General features: G+C 36.7%; 1 protein-coding gene across 1 annotated transcript; it reads right to left on the bottom strand.

Annotated features, from left to right (window-relative positions):
• Positions 1 to 433: 433 nt before the first annotated feature.
• camkva (CaM kinase-like vesicle-associated a) lies at positions 434 to 11864 on the bottom strand. The gene is made up of 11 exons (XM_063911475.1): positions 11671 to 11864; positions 4933 to 5073; positions 4708 to 4839; positions 3964 to 4038; positions 3676 to 3814; positions 3417 to 3537; positions 3216 to 3291; positions 2978 to 3108; positions 2771 to 2849; positions 2573 to 2660; positions 434 to 2071 (listed from the first exon to the last, which is right to left on the bottom strand). Exons 2-11 carry the CDS (start codon positions 5025 to 5027, stop codon positions 1763 to 1765), a joined length of 1245 nt encoding a protein of 414 aa, XP_063767545.1. The 5' UTR covers positions 5028 to 5073; positions 11671 to 11864; the 3' UTR covers positions 434 to 1762.
• Positions 11865 to 12712: the final 848 nt, after the last annotated feature.

Raw genomic sequence — 12712 nt, 5'->3', positions numbered from 1 at the left:
CATTTATTTTGTATAAAGACTATGTTTGGTAAACGGCTAGGCCTTGATAAAAACATCACAGCTAGGTCACAGTAATGGTTCGTTAAAATAGGTTTATCCCACCAGGAACCAAATACTTCGATATGCGATGTATTCCAGTTTGGAACACACAAATCTCTGTAGAGAGGTCATTGCAATTACATGAATTGACATGTAGGCATTCATCAACCCACTATGTCTGTACAAAACATGTAACATTCATTTTTTCCCCCATTTTGATTTGGCAAAAATGGCATGTATTATATGAGAGAGCCATAGCCTATACACATGCGTGATCAGTTGTTCATCTTTATTGACATTAAATACAGAAAATGTTGATTAATTGACATTAAATAAAGAAAATGTTGGTTAACGTCCATTTAAAACAATGTGAAATATATTCTGATATGAGAAAATATATATTCTTAAAGCACATGTTTTGACCAACATTCATTATGAAAACATTTTTTTATTTAAAATAATGCACAAAAACATAAACCAACAAGTATTTGCTAACACTATTCTCAAGATGATTGCGATTGCTTTCATTCTTTGCTATAAAAGGGGAATGATGGCTCGTAGGATGACCTGTGTTGTCAAATAGTACAGTTGTCAATGAGGGTAATTTTCGGAATAATCACACAATTTCATCAATATCAATATTGCTCATTTTATTAATTCACAAGCATTGTAGCAAACTGTTAGCTCAGCTAAATTTTGCTTATTACACACAAAATAAAAAAATACACATGTATACATTGCAAAAATACAAAGTGGTACAGTATATGGACTCAGCTATAAACTCAGAAAGGTACTTATTACAAGTGACAACACAACAATGACAGCAAAAAACATCACTCCACATACAACATTCTAAATTTACTTTTTTCTGTGTGTGAAAGAGGACAGAACACAAGTATCAATACAGCAGCTTAAAACTAAACAGAAAAGCAAAGGAAAACACCGAAACATTTCAAAGAAATCAGTAAGTAATAGTTATCACGTTGATTCTGTTGAAACACAACATACATAACTGCAACAAATATTAAGGCACTTAACTTAAAATATGCTTTTTTGCTAATTAAAATTGTAAGTTGACTGAAATTTTACTGCAAAAAAAAAATCAGGGTGTTAAGCTGAAAACACATATTAATCATTGTATCTGATTGGTACATCACTTCAAAGGATAGTCATCAGTGTCTCATTATCTTTTTTTTAAATAATGACATTTCTTTAACTCACTAAAATATCCTACTAAAAAGCATGGTATCTGAACTTAAATAAGCATGCAGGGATTTATTTTTAGAAAGTCAGCGCATTTTCTCAAAAAAATCATTCAACTTATAATTTCAAGTCACAAGAAATGAATTCAGGATTGTAAGTTCTGAAGCTGAAAACTAGCAAGAAACAAATACACCTATATACAAGCGCTGTGGAACAAAGATGAGCCGATTCCACTAAATAACATTTTGTTTTAACAGTTTTCAGGGGAAAGGAAGCAACATAATAGCTACTTTGCAACTAGCTTTAAAGGGACTGGTACACAAAATAACAAAGGAGAGGAGATAACACTATTCAATAGACCAATCAATACAGAAGGCAACATGATTAAATGCATGATGTGATGAAGTTACTCTGCAAACTAAGGGGTAGTCGAACAACATAGACCTGGTATCATAATGCCAGATGTATTGGCTGTACTTCACATGTGCTTGTTGGTCCTCCTCTCATATTTGTTTGGTGCCTAGTCTTCCTTTTTCTCTGGCAACAATTGGGTAACATCACCATTGCACGGTGCCTGTGGCTGCTCTTCTGGTCTGCCTGCATTGGGCAGGGAGATTGCAGTGATGGTGGCAGTCTGTGTGTCAGGAGCCTTTTCGCTGAGAACTGCCTTGAGGCTGGCAGCAAAGAGAGTGCTGCCCCCAGCTGCAGGAGCAGTAGCCCCGCTGGGTGTGTTGGGGTCAGCTGCAGCCCCTTCAAGACCGGGGGCCCCAGAATCGCCTGGCTCAGAAGCTCGAAGCCTCTTCATCAGGGTGGTCACTCTTACAGCTTTCTGTGAGTAATTAAAATAAATGGTGGTTTTCATTTAAGTGGTATCATACAACACATTTTAGAGATTAACTCATATAAATTATATTTTGAAAAGGTATAAATAATTATTTCTATATGAAGGTAGGGTCATTTGGTATCTCTCTCTCCATCTCTTTTTCTATGTTTATATCACATACTGCTGTCTTCTTTTGGAAAAAGTATCAGACTGCAGCAGGGACAAATCATTAAAGTAAAATGTAAAAAATACATAAAAAACATTATAAACTGCAGTTAAGTAGAATGACTTGTTATAGCACCCAATTATAGTTGTCATAGATTTTAATAGAAGTTAAAGTGGGGTAATGAAAGAAGTATAGCAAACCAAGAGTACTTCCAAAAAACAGTAAGCTTACAGTCCTACTTGCAAACTTGGGTCATGATTATGAACATACAGTTTTGTCCAATACCTCTAATAATTCATTTTAAATGACCAAAAATATATTGATAAATGAGATAGTTATACCTTCCATTTGGCTTTGGCGAAGTTCTTTTCTATTTGTGCACACACACCGTCCTTGATGTTCTTGTCTGAGGCAGCATTTCCAGAAATCCTGAGAAGAAAGAAATAAGATAACTATTTTTTTAGCATGATATTATATTTGTGTTACCTGCATAAAGGTAATACATTGAATTTTGTTGGTGGTGACCATATTTGATTTACCATTCATGTGCAATAGCTTCCTGTGCAGTCAATCGCTGGTCTTGGTCCACTTCCATCAGAGATGCCACTAAAGTCTTGGCTGTAAAAAAAGAACAAAAAAAAAGTTGAAAATCAGACTTTAAATACAGTACCTCATCAATTACTGAAAAAAACAGCTGATTATTTTCAATTTTGAATTACATTTGAAATAAAATAATATTCTCTTACCAGAGTCTGAAATATCATCCCAGTATGGTGAATCAAATTCATAGTCGCCTGACAAAATCTTTAGGAAAAGATTCTTATCACGATCATCATCTTCATCGGCATCGTCATAGAAAGGAGGGTTTCCAGACAAACTGTTCAAAGTAGACAGAATGAGAGCATTACATAGGTCAGTTCTTTTGATAAATAATAAAAATACATTAGTAATTTAAATGAGTTTCACTATTTCGGGAGCACTTACAGTATATACATGATGACACCGATGGCCCAACAGTCCACAGGTCGTCCATATCTCTGCCTCCCCACCACTTCAGGAGCTAACGGACAATATGAACAAAGCTTATTTTTACTGTAGGACTACAAAGCTTTGAATTGAATTCAGCTCAAATTGTTTTGGGAATTTTTTATTTTTTTATCTACTGTCTGGTTTTATTTTACTAACCAAGATATTCTGGAGTCCCACACGGGTCCTTGATGAATCCTTTTTCCAGTTTTGCCAACTGGAAGTCGCTGATAACAATTTTGGAGTGCTTCAAACGATTGAAGTACACCAAATTCTCCAGCTGTATAAGTAAACACATAAGGGTTTATCAAACTGGAAACCCCTTTAAAAGTAGTATGTGTTTTTCATACAAGTATGTATACATGCATGGCCTGTGTTGAAATGCGATAATGGTTCACTAGGTGTCAGCAGTGTATACCTTCAGATTTCTGTGGACAATTTTCACAGAGTGCAGGTAAGCTACAGCTTCCAACACCTGCCTCATAACGTTGCTGGTGTCCCTCTCAGAGTAGTATCCTTGATCTAAGATCCAGTCGAACACCTCCCTGCCTGTAGCGCTAAAGAAATGGAAGATCCAAATTTAGTAAATGTCATATGTTGAGTTATAACACATGTTGAATAAAAAAAATCTGTTTCATACAAGTTGAGAAATTACAGTGCACGTCAGTCTGTGCCAACATTTTTCAGAGCATCTAATAATACTCACAGCTCCAAAAAAATGAAGTACTCTTTCTTTGTTTCAAAAGCATCAACCAGCTGGAGGATGTTATGATGTTTCACCCTTTGAAAAACAGAAAACAGGGGAAAGAGAGCAATAGCACAGGAGTGAGAATTAAGGGATGTAGGTGGGATTAAAATGAACAACAAATGTATTCAAGGATTAATATATAAGCTTACACTATGTAATAATATAGGTGGTGAAACTACACAATATTGTGTAAAACATTCAGTACTGTAAAAGTAAATAGCTAAAGTAAGTCAAAGTAAAGTAAAGGTATTTTTTGACATTATTAAGAAAAACTGCAAATACAATTAATTGCCAATTAATGATGTAAATCTGTAAATGTCAAGTAATATAATACAAAGATCAATACCAAAAATGTGATCATTTGTAACTAAATACTTTCTGACTTTCGTACCCTGTCTGTTACACATACGTCAAAAAAGGACAAAGCTAACAAGCAACTTTAATACAAAAACAAAGCAATCCTCAGTCATTCGTTACACATCAATTAGTTTGATCTGATTTATTGGTATGAACCTCTATAAGTATCACCACCCTTATGCCTTTGTTTTACTCTAAGAATGCAGATTGATTTTTGAGCTTCTGCTTCGCACTTAGATTTGTCTTTGGCGTGACCTCAAGGAATACTTTTGCTGATCATTACTTTTTTCCTCTCAGTGTCAGGAGAGTTTCTCAGAAATCTATTATAAGGAGCTTAAAACTTACATCTTTAAGATCATTATCTCATTCTTGGCAGCTTTCCTCACTTTCCTTCCGTCCTTTTTGTGGAACTTTTTACAGGTGTACATTTTCAAGGTGTTCCTATCCTTTGCTCGGAATATCTCACAAAACTCCTCTCTGTTGAAAAGAGGAAAGCAGAAACGTACATCATATTTTGTGCAGATTTCATGAAAATCTTAGTTATCAGCATTCCAACATAGATGTACTCACGATTTAACAATTTGTCCAAGGTCATATTTGTCGGCCACATCTGAGGGATTGTTGTAATCCTTCTTCTCCCCGAGTGTCAGACAACCAAATGGCATGGCAGCTTGTGCCCTACAGCCAGGGAATAATGTGCCACAAGTAAACCTGTGGAGTATTTGAAACTTGTTAGATTTACCCTAGTAATACAACATTATTTAGGGAGACTTTCCACAATACAAAAATGGAACACATGGATGAGCAACTGACCAACTGCTGGAGCTGTGTGCACATTACTGAATGACATAATAACATTTGATATGCATTGTTTTAAATGCAGCACAACTTGCTTTACACCTAAATAAACTCTTTCATTAATGGCAATAATAGAAATGGAGAACACCGACAGCTCAGTTGAGGCCGTTAGCATAAAATAATGCAGCAAATCATTGAGTCATTATGAGGGAGCAGTTTGGGCGCATTATTGTTTTTTTCTCTGAATCTTATTTGATCATACATCTGAGAAAAGGTAATTGTAATTGAGCTTGTGGGAGCAAATTAAATCAGATTTCCATAACAGCAAAACAACATTAAATTTCCTTTTCAAATAAAATACTCTTCCTCAGTGAACTCTGCCAGACCACCAGGCTTGTTTTATCCACTCTGCAGTGAGTCAGCTTTGTACTGCAGCAGCAGCAGCAGCAGCAGCAGCAGCAGCAGCAGCAGCAGCAGCAGCAGCAGCAGCAGCCACATCTGTAGCATTTCATCTGTCTGCTTTCTACTGAAGATACTATTCTGATGGACATGACCCTGTGCTTTTTCTGTGACTTTTGTCTACTTTTTTTTTTATATTTCCAAAGTCAGGAAAGCTATTAACTCCATCTCTGGATGAACAATTGTAGACGAGATTTGTGTTTTAATTTCTACAAGAAAGCCAGTGAAGGAAGAAGTTATAACTACTCAGAGTTATAATGCCTTCCCTTCTGCTCTACCGACCTGATCACAATATTCACATATGTTGGGTTATGTTGTAATAAACTGATGGCAAAATGTCAAGATAACAACTAAATGGATTACAAACAACCATATACTACATAATTGCTAGGTCATTGTCATTGGTACTTGGAATCGGTGGGGTATCAACCGAAATACTTTTTTATTTTTTATAAAACCAGAAGTATAAATGCAGTCATATATGCTTAACAGCAACAAATACATACACTCTCACTCAAACTCCATCGAGGTCACATACATAGCTGACTGTGTATCTGAACATAAGGATCAATGAAGAACATTTCTAACTGTACACAACAAAAAGCTATTAAAATTCAACCAACATGTGGTCATTTAGCACATTTTATGGAATTGCAGCCTCGATAAAAAGAAAACACATAAATAACTTAATTAGGTACACAACCCTGCTTCTTTTTAATTCACTATAAACACGGCTGGAATACCATGGACATAGGGTGATGTAACTCTTTTTGCTAAACCAAGTTTATCTGATGTAGCTTTTTAGGCCACATTAAAAAATCATTATTTTTCTACTTGTTGTTATAGTGTTACAATTAAATGCAGCAGAAAAGTTTCAATTTATACACTAACAAATATTTTAGGACTTTAAATGAGGGTGACTTGAATAGCTGCAGCTGCACAGTAGAATACGTAACAGGTCCACCACTACCAGCTAAATATTACTGGCGAAATAGGATGCTGAAGAGAAAAGAGACCCAGTTTTTTTGGCAAGACTTACAATAGAAATGGCAGCCAGCACGAGAGAGTGGGAGTAAAGAAACTCTGACTGAGGTGCTGTCTGGAGCCTCAGTCAAGACCCTATCAGAGCCAGAGATTTTTTCGTGCTTCAGCATCCAGTAGTATCTTTAGTGCAACAAAAAGTAGTTTTATGAATATAGAAAAACTGAATTTGAAGCTGGTAAATGTTAAAAACATTATTTATTTATGCACTTTATTACTATTATTATGCACAAGCAACATTGTAGGAGGTGTCAGGCAGAAGATCTCATGTTTTGTGAATCAAGAGAGAGCCTTTAAGTTGAAGACAGGAGGGAAGAATATGCAGTGCAGTGTGCTACTGTCCACAAGGGGACTCATTACTCCTCAGATCTCTACAGTGAAGCTCGTATAAAAAGTGTTACCTTATGTAAATTGCTTGGTTATTAAAAGAGATCCGTTTCTATTGATGCTCCTCATTTTACCCTCTTTATTGATCCTGATTTAATGGAGCTAATCTCTCTTTGATCCATATACTGCAGGGCGGAAAAATAATTCATGAAGTTTTTGATTCATTTGGATACAGTCCTATTGATTAACAGGGAACTGAAGTAGCTGTGTTGCAGTTCTCTTTATTCCCCTCATACAGACAGATAACATGCATTATCTACACAAATCAATGTTATATCAAGTAGCATCTATAAAGCTCAACATGTTTATGGGACTTAGAGAATTGATCTAACCATCACAACATTACCCTTCCTAATTTTGAAAATTGTATAAATTATATAATGATGTGCACAACATCAGTTGTATGCATCTTTAGCTTTGGCAAGGACAGGCATTGATAAAAAAACGATGTAAAAATATATTGTGCCAGAACGAGAAGAATACACTCTTAGTACATTTAAGTTGAATACAACTCTATAGAATTTCTCACTCGCCCCTAATGTTACCTACATTTGCAGTTAATCATGTTGGGGCGTCTGCGAGAGAAAAGGTTTTAAGAAGTGATAAACAAATTAAATTTAGCTTAAAGTTCCCTGTTCCCTGATACAATATAGTACCTGCAGAAATCCAAAAGTGCTTCTCTATTCATGTTGATTTTACAGGTAAAATGCTGCTCAACACAAAAGTACTATTGATTTATAGTAAGGCCACAGTAACACACATTTTTAAATAAATCCATAAGGTGTTGTATTTAATATAACAGAACAGAAGGTAATAACCATGATTTGCTCAGAGGTTGAATATTTGGTTCTTTTTTAGCTCAGTCCTTGCCTCTCCTTTGAATCTCTGATGTCTGTCAATAATAAAACTCCCTTTCTATGTTCAAAAGGTTATATTGTGTCCTTTTGAGCAAAAACTACCAGTGTTTCTAAGACGTGTTTACCTTGTTTAATGAAAAGTCCACCCACTCACAAAAAAGCATTGGTTTAATTAGTATAGGTCTTTGTTTAAAAAAAGTCCATATATAAAAAACATTTATGCCATATTTAAATAAGAGCTCATTTCCATCTTCCATCTTGTTTAAGTGCATTTTGAGGTCAACTTGAAAAGCCAAAATATTCAGACAGTATCTTAATTGTTAAAGTTTATATCAGACAATCTTTGTAACTCAGGGCTGTATTTTTTTCTGAAGTACACAGAACACAATTCCCAGATGAGTAATAGATGTAGTTACTCAAACACAGAGAACGTAACTTTGTCTCTCTTGCCCAAACCATGATGTATTTCAGAGAGTACGTACATTGCATGATCAACATTAAATACAATATCATTTCCAAAAGAGGTCACATCCAACTTGCAAAGACAAACAATACCTTAAATGCCAAGGACGATTGGAAGGTGACACTGATGTGAGACAATTGAATTAAATCACTACACCTCACAATGAATCATATCCTCTCACCTTGTTCTCAAAAACTGGACTCAAAGCGTCACATTGCAGCAAATACTAAACAGTGAGTATGATAATTTAGACAGTATTTTGTGTGCACTTGACCACCGCCCAATTCAAAGTAATCCTGGAGATAAAAGACTGATCTCCTTCGCGGGAGAAGATAAAGATACAAGGCACTTGACTATTGCTGAATCAGGGCTCTTTTATCCTTGCCTTTTGAAAGATCTGAACGAAATGCTCTTCAATAATGGGAATGTAAATGCTGCGTCAAATTCAGACTGTTGGAGAGCTCGACACTGAGAGAACTTCACTGTAGACACCCTTGGGGGACAATGACAAAGGTAGAGCTTTTGCATTTGATAAACATACTTTAAATCAGTGTCCTATTTATTTCACAGAAGCATAACTGTTGGTTAGTAAAGGTAATACCTATTAAACTGTAATATTGTTCAAAGTATCACCTCTCAGACACTGTTGGTTGAGCTTTAACACATTAAGGACATGGCACCATGTTTTACACATCTGCTGGATTTCTGAAAAAACTAGGATACATAAGGAAATTTGGAATAGATCAGGCAGTTCAAAATAACAACAATTTGTCTGATGAGCTTAAAGACTCCAATCTCCTACATCCCCATTGCGTTGGAAAAAACACACGACAAGGGTTTTAAAATGTACAACCTCGCAGTTTTGGCTGGCGCAGATAAATATAAGGCTTGGCCAAAAGGAAAACATTAAGATTTACAACATATCAGACACTTATTTTCAAGCTTTTCTGAAGGATGTATTTTGGCTTCCTGTTCTGGCATTCAATAACATACCGATTGGCCGAACAGAGGTGCTATTTCTAAATTTCACATTAAAGAAGTCTTAATTTAGAGTGACATGCATCTACTGCCACATTTGAATACATGTGTTCAACGATTAAATTCATGTTCAACCTACTGAAGTACACAGTCTGGAAAATATCATACAATTATTAATTTCCGAATTGCCATACGTATCTTTTAATGTCAGATTTACATTGACACTGTAATCCAGCTGGACTCCTTGCTTACATTCTAACACTGTAACTGATATGTGGTCCAAGTTGTGCTTAGGATCTGAGATGATGATTTTCCCTAAAGTGTCTGCTCATCTGTGCAGATATGGTTTAATGTTGCCCTCTTACAGTTTGTTGTAGGTCTTTTTGACTCACTTTACACAAGTGCCGATCTAAAGCATGCAACTGTGTGTGTGTAGGAGAATATGAAGTATCAACAAAAATGTCTCTAGCACCTTCTGAATACAGAAAGAAGTGGGATTTCAGTTTTCTGTTGGATCACTGCATGATGATCTAGTCTAAATAGAACTCAGTGTAACTCATTGCAGAGCTCAAATGTTTTGGTCAAAGAACTGTCAGGCGGCAGCAGCAGGCCCAAGAGAGCCGTGGATTTGGCCACAGACGAGCCTCTTTAAAGGCAACGACCTTGTGACAGGAGGCTGGCTGATGGTGCTGGTGGTGATGTTTGAGCCACATTTAATAAGCCTTTACTGCCTCATTTATGACCTAAATGTTGCACTTGCTCACTGTGAACACAATAAGCTACTTATATTTTCCAAGGACATTATGTCAGAGTTGAACAGAAGCAAGGTATTGTGTTTGTTTTTCTCAAAGTCCAAAGAAAGACAAAAGATTTGGATGCGTAGGAATCAGTCCTCCTATTTGCTCCTCTGCTATGCATTGAGACGACCATTCATCTGTTCTGCGGGCATCACTGGCCCATCTGACCAGTTTCTTATGATGTTGTTTTGTTGCCATGGTCACCGAGTGCTACAGTATGCACTGTGGTACTGTCTGCGCAGAACAGCTCTCTGCGCACTCATCAACAATACTGCCCGAGACACTGACCTGAACTTAAACACAGTTGATAAAACAAAATCCAGAATCATAACCAAATAACTACAACAAATACTATGTCACCCTGAAAACCATGTGTGCCCCAGTTATCTGACAGCTAATTAATTGAATGCAAAATGACATACACCACAACCGAGGAAACACATTTACTGCAGTAAAAACTTCTGCGTAAAAACAGGCTTACACTCTGACAAAAAATGTGACACCTGTGAAAAAATGTGTGACAGTATTTCTAAAAAAGAAGCGTGCTTATCCTAAAGTACTGTTTAATCTTTAAATATCAGTTATACGTTAATTGACCACATATCTTGTTTTCAGCTTTTAGTGCAAAGAGCAGAAGGTATCCAACACAACATCCCTTCTTATGACACTCCACTGTCTCCTACATCAAACCAATTGGCAGTGCAGCAGGGCTCTCCAAACTTTTTGCACAGTTTACATGTAGTCTATATAATCTTACTGATGTGATGCTCTCTAAATGGATACAGATGTTTCCAACACTAAAGCCATTGCAAGAAAGAGGACAGTAGAGGACAGGCAGCTTCACTATCAGAGCACTACTTCTTTTTGGGTGTATGAAGCGGCGACTTAGCAGTGGCAAAGTGAGTTGGCAATGCAATCACAAGCTCTTTTGGTGTAAATCATAGACTTTATGAAATAGGTGTGAAGTGATGACAAATAAGGACAAGGAGGCAGGGACACCGTGAGACTGTGAAAATGTGAACACTGAAGAGATGCTGCAGTCTGAGAGCATGAGCAGCATGCCTTATGTAAATCTGAAGCGCGGTTTGAGCAAGTCTTTATAAACTAAAGCACATATTATGAATGGGCTCTTTGAGTGGATCATAATGAGCAGAATTATGCGTAAACGTTAACAGCAAAACATATCTGACCGATTATAGTGTGGAAATGACAGCAAGCAGCTTAGCAGTTTGAATAAACATTATTTGCGCATCATCCAGGTATGAGTGATGCTGGAAAAAAAGTCTGCTGCAGGTTTATTAAACCTCATGAGCACTTGATATTTCAACCCAAAATTAAAAATCTCCGCAAAAGTTTTCGAAACCAATACTGCGTCCATTAGTGCGCGAGGACGTCAGGACGACTTTACTGAATGAAAATGTTTAAATGTAAACCTTGGAACATTCCTCGACATTCCCCACTTCTCGCGCTTAACACATGCAATCTGTTAACGGTAAACCAAAGAATCTGCAAATTGTGTTTCACTTACCTTTAATTAGGTAAACTGGTAGGCTAATGCAATCAATAATCCAATCCACTGTTTAATATTTTAATATTTTCCCTGTTGCAGCTTCACTTTTTCTTCCACCGATTTTACAGCCAGCGTGGTTGCAGACAGATTTAGGACCCTCTAGCATTTCCAACAAGTCAGCTTGTTCACGGGAATATTACGTGAACGTGTGATGGTAGCAACGGGCTATGATGCAGAAAGGAGGGCGTGTGGTTTGTCCGCAAGCGCGCGTGCGTGTGTGTGTGTGTGTGTGTGTGTGTGTGTGTGTGTGTGTGTGTGTGTGTGTGTGTGTGTGTGTGTGTGTGTGTGTGTGTGTGTGTGTGTGTGTGTGTGTGCATTAGTGCAGCAAATGTTTGATAACAGTTTCATCATTTTTAATGCTTTGAACGATAACTGAGCAGGATAAAAATGTTCTCAAAATCTGTCCGGAAGTTGGTGCCAGTCATTGAATGAGCCCATCTGATCCCAGAACAGTTACCATCACTGAAAAACAATGTCCTTGCACACTTGCAGTCTCCACCTCTGATGTTCTAGTAAATAACACAGAAAACTGTGGTCATGGGTTTGTTTGTTTGTTTGTTTGTTTGTTTGTTTGCCTGTTGGGATATCAGTTACTGATTCCCTTTCATATTACAGATTTTATTATTATTAAGTATGCAGCCAGTGGAGAAAAAAAGAAATATTTTGTCTGTTTTTCCTGTATTTGGCTCAGTTAAGGAGGACGCAATGTTAACAACATAATTATCAATGGACTCCGGGAGCAGGTACCAACCTGAACTCCTAACAATTCAGTTGTGAAATGAACACTTTTGGAAGTGAGAAATATGGATTTTATGATGTTAACATGTGTGTTTATAATCTCCAAAGTTACCTGTTCACCACAAATTTATATAATATAATATTAACATACTCTTCTGAGGATGTGGCACCCGAGCATTTTCAAGAGGGAAAACTGAACTGCATTGGTAGCACTTTGCAATAATGTACAGGTATAGAGAGGATTTTAGCTGGTAGGCAGACT

This window comes from Eleginops maclovinus, chromosome 20 (genome assembly GCF_036324505.1).
Source record: "Eleginops maclovinus isolate JMC-PN-2008 ecotype Puerto Natales chromosome 20, JC_Emac_rtc_rv5, whole genome shotgun sequence".
Lineage (NCBI taxonomy): Eukaryota > Metazoa > Chordata > Actinopteri > Perciformes > Eleginopidae > Eleginops > Eleginops maclovinus.
This window is presented reverse-complemented; position numbering and strand designations above follow the sequence as displayed.

What these genes read in the sequence shown, in the direction of transcription:
- camkva (XM_063911475.1), bottom strand. Translation starts at nt 5,027, where the DNA reads ATGCCATTTGGTTGTCTGACACTCGGGGAGAAGAAGGATTACAACAAT. An exon ending in TACTTCATTTTTTTGGAGCT is followed by an intron (nt 3,815 to 3,963) that starts GTGAGTATTATT and finishes CCATTTCTTTAG; the next exon opens with CGCTACAGGCAGGGAGGTGT. An exon ending in GGATGATATTTCAGACTCTG is followed by an intron (nt 2,850 to 2,977) that starts GTAAGAGAATAT and finishes CTTTTTTTACAG; the next exon opens with CCAAGACTTTAGTGGCATCT.